This window comes from Pteropus alecto, unplaced genomic scaffold, assembly GCF_000325575.1.
Source record: "Pteropus alecto unplaced genomic scaffold, ASM32557v1 scaffold43, whole genome shotgun sequence".
In the NCBI taxonomy this organism is placed as follows: Eukaryota; Metazoa; Chordata; class Mammalia; order Chiroptera; family Pteropodidae; genus Pteropus; species Pteropus alecto.
The window spans coordinates 5,567,392-5,578,270 of NW_006435764.1; the positions used below are offsets into that span (position 1 = coordinate 5,567,392).

At 57.0% G+C, this 10,879-nt stretch overlaps 1 protein-coding gene across 1 annotated transcript in view; it reads right to left on the minus strand.

Moving 5' to 3' along the window:
* Window positions 1–10,879, minus strand: part of SCYL1 (SCY1 like pseudokinase 1) — a 13,641-nt gene that overhangs the window by 451 nt on the left and 2,311 nt on the right. Inside the window, exons 3-17 of the mRNA XM_015588684.1 lie at window positions 10,543–10,703; window positions 10,250–10,372; window positions 9,941–10,167; window positions 9,425–9,515; window positions 9,194–9,349; window positions 6,651–6,809; window positions 5,619–5,726; window positions 4,746–4,859; window positions 2,883–3,038; window positions 2,161–2,349; window positions 1,964–2,039; window positions 1,529–1,693; window positions 1,176–1,318; window positions 393–473; window positions 93–305 (exon numbers count right to left, since the gene is read on the minus strand). Coding sequence (XP_015444170.1) covers window positions 93–305; window positions 393–473; window positions 1,176–1,318; window positions 1,529–1,693; window positions 1,964–2,039; window positions 2,161–2,349; window positions 2,883–3,038; window positions 4,746–4,859; window positions 5,619–5,726; window positions 6,651–6,809; window positions 9,194–9,349; window positions 9,425–9,515; window positions 9,941–10,167; window positions 10,250–10,372; window positions 10,543–10,703 — 2,162 coding nt within the window. The remainder of the gene's footprint in view (window positions 1–92; window positions 306–392; window positions 474–1,175; window positions 1,319–1,528; window positions 1,694–1,963; window positions 2,040–2,160; window positions 2,350–2,882; window positions 3,039–4,745; window positions 4,860–5,618; window positions 5,727–6,650; window positions 6,810–9,193; window positions 9,350–9,424; window positions 9,516–9,940; window positions 10,168–10,249; window positions 10,373–10,542; window positions 10,704–10,879) is intronic.

Genomic DNA, 10,879 nt, shown 5'->3' on the forward strand with positions numbered 1-10,879 from the left:
AAGAGGGAAGCACAGGCTGCTGGAGTGGGGGCCAGCTCCCAGCAAAGGTCCACCCCAGCTCTGCACCCTCCCACTGGACTGGTGCCCAGTACCTGGGTGCCAGCCTCCTGACGTGCCGACAGGGAAGCAAAGGGGTCGCCTTTGTCACTGGGCTCTGGTCCACCCCAGTTATACTCGCTGGCCAGCCGTGTGCCCTCTGGTGGTGGCTCCTGGGGGTTTGGCTCCTGCCAGCCCTGCTCCCACGAGCCCTCAGCTTCCCAGCTACTCCAGTCTGACTCAGGGGACTTGTGGTCGGGGTTGATGGTCTGCAGGAGAGAAGGGGGAGGTAGCACCAGATAGAGGAAAGGAAGGGCCAGGCCCTGATTCCCATGCATACACACACCCTGACCCACCTGGCTCACCTGCCTAGAACGGCTGGCTTGGCTCCCAGTATTCCAGTCATCCTGCTGGGCTAATACAGACTCAGCCTCCTGCTGCAGTGTGGGAAGGAGAGCATGACCACAGACCACCCAAAAGGGCAAGGAAGCCCCCAGCCCCTTCCCAGCCATGGGCTCCACCGTTTCTTCTTTTGCTCCAACTCTCACTTGCTCCACAGGCTGTTTCCCATCTATAAAGTGAACCTGCTGAGCCTGGCCTGCCATCACTCCCCCATGAGGCTGGGAATGAGATCTAGAGTTCCACACCCCTCCCCACTGCCTCAGGGGCCAGAGACTACTGTCAGCCAGATGGGGAAATTGGGCCCAGAGCTCTGGCCCCACTTCCTTCAGGGAAGCCCCGTTCCATCCTCAGCTGTCCTGAGCCCAACCCCCAGGGAGGGCTGGCCTGGCTCTAGGCCTGGGAGTAGCCTGTTCATGCAGACCACCGCGGCTGGATGGGCACTGCAGCAGGTGGAAGAGGGACAGGGAGTGGGTGAGAGGGAGGAAGATCAGAGAGCTGCCCTAAATGATGTCCGCTCAGCCTTTCATTTCCCACCCTACTCCCAAGGGTTCCTGGAGTTAAGTGGGGGCTCGTTGGCAGCTCTGGCCCACAATGGCCACTCTGTGACGCCTGCTCGCCAGAGATGCTGTGCAAATGAGGAAAAGCCTGACTCTAGCCAAGCCCACATGAGCTCCTTGAACGATGGCCTGTGACTTTTGACCTGGGGTCCCCTGGGGAAGCCCCCTCAGCCCACTCACCTCCAAGCTGCCCCAGTCTTCATCATCCCATCTGTCGGCAGCACTGCTATCCTCTGCTGTGTCTTTGCCCTCTTCTTGGGTCTCCCAGTGGCCTGAGGTCATGGGTGTGGCAGGGACAGGGGTGGGGGCCGGGGCAGGCAGTCCTGGGGAGCAGAGGCTCACTGAGTTCCCACAGGAAAGTCTCAGAACAAGGCAGAGGTTGCTGGAGTAGGGGAGAGCTCACGAGAGAACTAGATCTTATTTTGTCCCATGTCCCTATCACCACCCCAGGAGGAGCCAGACAATAACAATTCCTGGGTGCCAGCACCCCCAAGCCTGCTCAGTCACTGATGAAGCCAGCCTAGGATACTCACCCTCAGGTGCGGGTCTCTGGGGGATGTTGGTCTCAGCTGGGGCAGCTGTGGGGTGTGCACGGATCAGCTTGGAGGTGAGCGAAGAGACCCCTGTCACAGCCCAGCCTGCCCAGCTGGCTGCGGCTCCTCCCATTCCAGGGCTCGAGGCTGCATGGACATCCTTCTCTGGGCAATGACAGGAAAGATAGGTATAGGTACCTCAGGTGTCCATGAGAAAGGTGACAAGGGGGCAATAACAGAGCAACCTGTAGTGAGCCCCCCTTCTCCAGGCCTGCATTCTCCCATCTCTAAGATGGAGGTGGGGAGGGGATGTCAAATTTGATCTCTAGGGTTATTCTAGCTTTCAGACACTCCGATGAGGTAGAAGGGGACCATGACAGGTGGCAGTCAAGGATGTGGCAGGAGTTAGAAAGAACATGAGTGCTGGCCACTCACCCACTTCAGCCAGCTGGGTGGGGTCCTCTGACACAGACTCCAGTTTGGACAAGAAGCTTCGAATAGCCTTGAAGGCCTGTGGGGTATCAAAGGGCAGAGCTGGGGCCTCCAGGGTTCCTGTGAGCCCGCCAGGCCAGCTTGGGCCCAGACATCCCCTGAGTGCCCCAGCTCCAGGGCCGGCCTCAGCTGTGTCTCACCTGGTCCCGCACGGATTTCTCAGGATCCACAGTGAGGCCACAGAGCACAGGAAGGATCTTGTGGGCACAGTCGCTCATCGAGTAGAGGTTGTGGGTGGCAGCAAAGCCCAGGACACCCGCGACCCGGGATGGTGCAAATGGGTCCTTAGTGGCCCGGCTAAAGGCGGAGGTGAGGACCCTGTGTCTGGTCTGGGGCGGGGCAGGGAAGAGGGCTCCTGAGTGCAGGGTCAGTCCTCATCCACAGACCCCGAGTCTGAAAAATGTGAGTTAATCACTAACAAATGGGGAGAATTTACTTTCAACTGGGGAGAATTTACTTTCAACTCTGGATCTTGACTTCCTCCCAGACCACTGGTCTCATGCTACCTCACGGCAACAAGGGCCGGGCCAGCAGAGGCCTGGGGCTGGGGCCTGGTGCCTCCCTTCCCACCAGCCCCGTTGACCCGATTCATTCATTCCTGTTTACTGGGCACCGCAGGCATCTGCGTTTACAAACCTTGGCTGAGCGCACAGGCCGTGGGGCCAAGCAGGCCTGGGTCCACCACCTACTGGCTGTGTGACCTGGCGCACCTCAATTCACACCCCAGATGTTGGGGTTGAGAACGCCCAGGGCCTAGGTCTCTGGGAGGACAATGGCCCACGAATGAGGAGGCCTGGGCCCTGGAGGAGGCTGTGGTCCTGTAACAGTGACAGAACTCCCAGCACCCGTGTGGGGCACTCACACTGGCACTGAGGTAGGAGCCGATTTTGCCCAGGCAGACGGTGGTGTTGCAGCGGATGGGGCCCTGCTCATCCCTGGCCTGCAGCCGTGCAAAGTGCTTCATCAGCTCCACGTTGAGGTTGGCCTCGTTCAGCTTTGGGGCCAGGAGCAGCATGGACTGCAAGACGGGGACAGTAGAAATTGTCTGCCAGGGCAAGACTGACCTCCTGGGAGGGTACAGAGGCCACCAGTGGCCCTGGGTGCTGAGGAGACCTGTGACCTATCTCCCAACCTGGCCCCTACCCAGGATGATGAGGAAGGGAACCCCTACTCCTCTGTCCTCTTTACAGCAAAACCTCCGAAGCGCATCGGCACCCGTCTCCCACCTCTCTTGTCTGCTCCCTCTGCACGCACTCTACTCAGACTTGCACCCCGCAACTCTCTTCTTAACGGGCTCGGGTTGAAGTCACCAGTGACTTCCATGTTGCGAAAGCCAGCAGCCAATTCTCCATTCTCATCACACTTGACCCCTCAGCAGCTCTGACACCCCCGAGCGCTCCTTCCTCCTTGAAACTTCAGTCTCTGGTCTCCTAGGACGCCACCCTCTCCTGGTCCCCCAACTCTGCCAGCTACTCCTTCTGTCTCTTTTTGCTGAGCTCTTACTGTCCAGACCCCCAGAGTTACTCCTGGGCCCCTTTTCCTTTACACCTCACCTTAGGTGATCTCACCCCTTCCATGGCTTGGAATGCCGGTTGGGCGACGATGCCCAGATGTGCAGGTCTAGCTCAGACTCCTTCCCTAAACTGCACTTGCACATAACCAGACTCGACGCCTCCACCTGGCAGTCTAACAGACGTGGCCAAGGCTGGGACCACGCCTCCCGCACACCTGCTCCTGCACACCTGCTCTTCTGTCTTCTCAGTAAACATCAACTTAACTTCTAATTGCCTGGGCCAGAAGCTTTGGAGCTCCCTTGACTCCATACCCATCCACCAGCGAATACCAGTGGCTTCCCCTTCTCTGCACCTACTGCGACCACTCACATGTGAGCCACTGTCATCTCTCACCTGGGCCACTGCAACAGCCCCTAATAGTAACCCAGCGTCCACCCTCGCTCTGAGAGTCAATTCTCCACACAGCAACACAGCAATTCTTTAAACAAGTCAGACCAGGTCAGCACTTGGCTCAATCCCCCAGTGGCTCCAGTCGTACTCCCAGCAAAGAAATGCATCAGGTCCCTGCCACACCCTACGAGGCCTGGCCCCAAACTCCACCATTACCTCCTAGATTCCACCTCCCACACCCCAGGCCCTTCCAGCCGCACTAAACCTCCTGCTGCTACTTCTACGCTGCAGGGCTTTGCACATACTGTTCCTCCTGCAGGAAGCACGTTTCCTCCAGATCGCCACGTAGCTCAGTCCCTCGCCTCCTTTCCTTAAATGACACCTCCTCAGCAAAGTCTTCCCTGATCGCTGTTTGTAAAACTGAAAATCCTTCTCTTCATACTCTACCACTTTCTAGCATGATACATATTTTCTAATCCTGTTTATTATCTGCCAAACCCACTTCTCATCACCTCAAAAGAAGCTTCATGAGAGCAGGGAGCTTGGTCTGCCTGTGCATACTGCATCTCAGGGAGGTGCTCAGACAGTGCCCGCTGAACAGAGGACTAGAGGCTGTGCCCACCCTGTCCCCGCCACTCTCCCACCACCCACCCGGTTGCTGAGCTGCACTCACAGCCCAGACCCACATGCAAGATGGTGCCTGCCCCTCCCATAACCAGCTCAGACCCACGGGCCAAAACCAAGACCTCTGTGTCTTGGGATAAGCGCCCTCTAACCCTTGGAAAACCAGGAGTGGTCACTCTGGGCCTGGCCACACCCACCTTGACGGTCTGCTCCCGGATGGCAGGGTTGGTGTCCAGGAACCCATGCACAACGTGAGGAAATATCTGGGTGTTGACTGTTGGCTCGTCAAGGTATTGGATAAACTGCTCCATCTGTGGCCCAGGTGGGGTGTGAACTCAGTCGGCTCCTCCACCGCCACCCCTCACCACACCCCCAGTCACAACCACAGGACCACTCTTGGCTTCACTTCTCCACCTGGCAAGCACTGGATGGCCAGGTGAGCCCCCCACCTTGCATCTGGCCTCTCTCTGGCCTCAAGCCCAAGTGCAGGGGTAAGAAGAGGCCAGGAGGGTACCAAGGACTGGGAGTTGGAGCATTTGGCCTCTGATCTTGCTCAGCAGGCTGACTGTCATGCCCCCTCGCAGACCCTCCACTGCCTCATCCATAAAAGTGTCATGAGAAAGTTTTGTGCATTTGGCAGTTGAAGAGGAAATGATACCTGGGAGATACCAGGTACTTCCTGGATCACAAGGGCCCCCACCCTCGATCCCATCAATCCTGTCCAATGCTCCCAACTACACTGGGGTTGGCAGGAGAGATACTACTCCTACTCTAGAGGGCTAGAGGGACTAAGCCAGGAAATGGGGTGGGGGTAGGTTGTTCAGCCCTTCAGCCTGGGCAGGCTGGGCACTCCCAAAGCTGCAGGTGAGCACTGTCATTATCTCGACTTCCTGAGGGCATGGCCTTGCTGGTCCCTTACCTGCGTGTATGTTTGGGAAGGGGATTCTGGGGTGCCAGGACAGGGGCTCCAGCCACTTGCCTAGGGCTGGTGGTTAGGCAGGGGCCTCCCCAGCAGCCAGGGTGGGGTGCAGGTGGAGTAGAATACAGCAGGGTCTGGCTGGGGCCCCTACCTGCTGGAGGAGGCGGATGCGCATGGCCCGGTCCGTGGATGAGAACATCTTGACCACGACGGGGATGATCTTTTGCTGATACTCCTCTGTACTGAGGAACTTGCCCACCTGAGGAAAGGAGCAGGAAGTGGGGCTCAGCTACAGCCGCAGGAATGGGAGAAGTCACTGGGCTCATTCAAAGATCTTGGGCTCCCTGCTGACCTCCCAGGGTGGGAATGGGGTGATGGTGGGGAGTGGGGGTAATAGGTGCTTCTTCAGCAGCCCCTCTGCCCATACTCCATCTCAGTTAGCCCTGACCTTAACCTTTCTGGGTCAAGCTTCTCTTAGGAGGCTGATGAAAGCACCACACCCTGTAATCAGGCACTTACACATCACAAGCATACACATGCACACAGAATTCTGCCTACAATTTCTGGCAGTTTCTAGCAATACAGGATTTGCTTGCTATCTTCTCCATTTGCCCCATGCCAAATCCCTTCAGGAGAAAGTGTTCTCCCAGGGTAGGCAGAGGAGGTCCCCAGGTAAGGGCAGACTGGGGTCTGAGGAAAAGGGAGAAGGGTCCCGCCCCTAGATGCCAGGAGAGCTGAGTGCCAAGGATGGAAAGCAAGTGGTAAGCAGGTAACTCTGGGCCTTTGGAACCAGGGTGGGAACACAAGTGAGACCAGGAGGGTCATCTTGGGGAAATGTAGGAAGGGCTGAGGGCTCTGAAGCAAGGGGTCTTCGGAAAAATAAATCTGGAGGCACAGTGTTTTCCTTCACCAAGGACAGAAAGTCCCCACAGCCTCCTTGACAGCTGGTCAGCTGGCCCTGGCTGGCTGAACCACTGGGATGTAGGCAGAAAGCAACTCCTCATGCAGGCTTGGGTCTGCCCTAACCAGGCTGCCCTCCCCCAGGCTGGCCCCGTAGGGCTGGCCCCTACTCCAGGGCCTTCTCGTTTTGTGGTTTTGACCTACCAGCCAGTCTCTGGGCCCCAGAGTTCCTGAGGCTCCCACCCTGGATGTCTCTCCTCACTGAGGTCCCTGGCCCACTCACCTTGAAGAGGGGTGTGAGGACCACGGCCCCTGCATTGCCAAATTCAAAGGCAGTCAGCAGCTGGGGCAGCACCTTGTGCCGGCAGAAATCTTCAGGGAATGAGTCTAGGCTCTTGCTCAGCTCTTGGAAGAACTTTTGTTTCTCAGCTGGCTCTTTGATCTGGAGGAACGAGGATAGGATACAGGGAGAAGAAAATCAGCCTGGTCATAGGCCTCCCCAGCCACGGGCAAGGACGGGGGGTGTCACCCTAGCCTGAAGGAGAACTTAAGCTTGTATGCCCATTGCCTGGGTTCAAATCCCAGCTCTCCCATTTATCAGCCGTGTGACCTTAGGCAAGTTCCTGTATCTGTAAAATAGAATAATAACTATACTAACTCGCAGGGTTGTCCTCAGGATTCAACCAGAAAATGCATTATGACAGCTGCCAGCACAGTGCCCCTAAGGGCTCAGTCAGGTGGTGCCATTCTCATCAATGCCACCTGACCTGTCGCTAGGGAAGAAGCTTCTAGGGGGATCAGGCCGTTTATCAGCATTGCCTCTACTCCTCAAGACGACAACCCAAAATGTGAGGACCACAAACCCCATCGCACGGATGAGGAAACTGACGCTCACAGAGGTGAAAGGGCTGACTCCTTTCCCCTGGCCCTGGCTGGGTCAGGCACACCGCAACCCCGTGCTGGATCGAGCTCACAGCAGACTGTGGGAAGGCAGGGATTAGGTGCAGCTTACCCCCAGACCTGGGCCCACTCCTCCCACTCCTGAGCCCAACAAGGCCAGGCTGTCAACTCAAAGTCCCTTTAGTCCTCCCAATCCTTCAGAGGCCATAATATCCACAACCCGCATTTCCTGAAAACGGACCACATGCCAGGCAGGGTTACGTGTGAAAATCTTTACAGAGATTAAATAATCCTCCTCACAGCTTTATAAAGAAGGTACTAACATAATCCACATTTAATCTAACAAGGAAGCTGAGGCACAGAGAGAGCAAAGAGCTTGTCCAAAGTCACACAGCTAAGAATTGGTCAGGGAAGGGTTTGACTCAGTGGCCTGGCACCTCTGCTGTGCTGCACCTTGTGAAGAGTTACTGTCATTTCATTTACAAACAAGGAGGCTGAGGCTCAAGGTCACCTGCTAAGAGTGGCCAGTCAAGGATTCTCAACCAGTCCCGTATGATTCCAAGGTTCCTGTGCTCTCTGCTGTACCCTCACCACCACAGCCACTGCCTAGCCCAAAGGCGGCGGCCCCTGGCTGGGAATGAGGAGGACATGGTTGGTTCTCGAGCAGCTCAGTCCAGTGTGGGAGGCAGGCTTGGTCCTCTGACAGCAGGGTTCAGGGGGGGCCAAGGCCCAGAGAAAGGCCAGATCACATTCAAGATCGCACATCGAGAAAGTCACAGCTGGGCTCCCTCCATCCAATGACAGGAAGAGGGGCCCCTGGATACTGCCCTCCCACATTCTCCTGGGATTGGCCAGAAACAGCCCATTTCCTATGGGACACATTTTAAGAAGGGCAGCCTGGCAGAGTCAGCCATGTGATGAGAACTCCACGTAACAAAGTTCCTGCTGCCCCCACACTGCCCAGGTGGCAAGAGGGTTCAGCATTTCCAGCACTTCTTCAAGATACAGCTCAGGTTCTGCACCCTCCCAGCCCCGATCTGAGTCAAGAGACAAGATTCCACAGACCATCAAGGTCTGAAGACGTGCCTGTCACTCTTCCCCAGATTCTCAGTCATCTCTCTGTGTGCCCCACACATGGCCAGGTCAGCAGAGCCTCCCTCTTTCATTCCCTACAACAACCCTATAGACCAGCAGATACTATTATCAACTCCATTAGACAAATATGGAAACTGATGTTCAGAAAGGTTACCTTTCCATCTGCTGCTCCCTCTGCCTGGAGCACTTTCCCAGTTACCATCCCCATCACACCTTTATGTACTTCGGATCTCAGCACAAATGTCACCTTTGAGAGTGTCCTTCCCTGAGCACTTGCCCTTGTTATTTTCCTTCCTGGCACTTATCCCCATCCCAGGGAGCACACGTTTCCTCATTTATGTGTTTTCTGTCCCTCTCCCCCGGACAAGAGTCCCCAAGGGTGGAGACCTGTCTGTTTACTCCCTGATAGATTCTTAAGGGCAGGGACCTGGGTCTGACTCCTTCCTCCCCACCTTCCTGCCCGCACTGCAGCCCAGCACTGGACATGGCACACATCTGGGCCAGGGCCAGGATGTACATGTGGAGTCAATGGCGTGCCAGGAGCAGTCACTAAGCACCTATGTGCCAGACACTATACTATGAATTTTAACCACTGAACTGAATCTTCACCACGTTCCTTGGCAGCAGGTACTATTATTAGGACTGAGCTTTAGCCAAGGAAAGTTACACAGCAAATAAAAGCAGGAACCAGGGTTTGAACCCAAAGAGCCTAGCTCCACAGTCCGTGATGATCATCTCCAAAACCTAATTATGAAGGAGCCTGCAAAGTGTGGAGGGCACATGGGGGTAAAGAACACAGGCCCAAAACCCAGGGTGGGATGGGGGGCTCACCTGAATCTCTTCCAGAAAGAGGTTGGTCTCCACAAAGCGGTTGCTCATGAAGCCACCGGGTGCCCGGCAGTTCTGCAGGAAGCGGGCTGGGTTGGGACGCACCTTGGGGTTGGCTCCGACCAGCTCACAGTAATGGGGCACCAGCGATTTGGGGATCTGTGGGGGGAGGGTCAGTGTCAAGGCAGGCCTGGTCGGCTGGCAGGGAGGGGTTGGGGTAGGCTGGACACTTACCTTTCCAGGGTTGCGCAGGGCGGTGGCCCGAGGTAGGGGCCCATTGAAGACTTCCCAGATGAGGCAACCCAAGCGCCACATGTCAGCTGACCTGAGACAGTGACCAGAGCTGCTCAAGGCCCGGTCACCTGCCAGCATGGGCCTGCAACCTGCCAGGCACACACTGCATGGCAGACCCTGGGCTGTGTCTCTCAGCTGATCCTCCCATTAGCCCTGAGAAGCAGGTGTCATTAGTCCCATTCGACAGATGAACTGAGGCTCAGAGGAGCAAGGACATCTATCCCAGGTCATACAGCTTTCAAATTCAGAACTATCTAACCCCCAAACCTGTGTTTATCCTGCTCCATCTCCCTGAGGATCCTGGGAGCAGAGGTGTGGGCCCCATCCTAAGGACTCTGATTCTCTCCCCAGCCAGGCAGCAGGGAACCAGAGGTTACCAGCTAGTCTAAAGGTCCTGAGGCTGCAGGGGCTTCCAGAACAGAGCGGGTTGGGGCATGCCACCCCCCAGTCACCCACCACTTCTCTCTGACGGCTCTGCCACTGCTATCAGCCAACTCCGGGGGATCATACTGCTCGAGCTCAGGGATCCCCTTGCTGGGGGGTCCCCCACCATTGCCCTGGGCGGAGTACATGTAGTCCAGGCCCCCAAGCTTCCACTCGCCAGCGCGGTCCACAAACACAGCAGCCATGCAGACATTGTTGTGGATGAGGCTGCAGTCATTGACCAGGAAGCTGAGGGCTTTCTGGAGGCAGAAGGAGCCATCACATGACATGCCAGTACCTGAAGCCCCCCACCCCTGCTCTCACCACTGCCCCCCACCTCACCACAATCTGGTGCAGCCCCCAGGAGAGCTCCAGCTCCTTCAGGCCACCAGCCTCCGCTCGCGCCTTGAGATACACTCCCAGCGGAGTCACAGCCTCTGTCACTATGTGGAGGCATTTGTCTGTCTGAAGGGGGGATATGGGATATCAGGGCAGGGCGCGGGGAAGAGGAGGGGAAGTAAGAGACTTGATGAGGAGAGAGGTGGAGAGGGGAATCGAATCTGGGGGTACTGAGGCAGGAGTAGAAACTGGGAGAAAGTGTGGGGCAGAGATGAGGCGGACTGAGCAGCAGGTACCTCCAGCCCATCGATGTAGGCCAGAATATTGGGGTGCCGGAGAGTTTTGAGGCGCTTGAAGGCAGCTTTGGCAACCTGGGTCTGCTCTTCGGCGCCGGGCTTCACGTCGTACACGAAGATGGACACCGGGCTTCCTGTGGCCTGGGGGAGGACATGGGGTCCTCAGGGCTGTGGGCCGAGCCCTGGGCTGACTACTCCAGCTCCGTGGTGGTCCCCAGAGCGGGTTAGTGCCTGAAGGGAAGGGCCGCCGCCGGGTCTCTCCCCAGGTCAACCCTTAGGGACGGAGCCGGGCCCACGTGACCCCGGTTCCGTCCGCCTGTCAGTCCCTGGGTCCTTC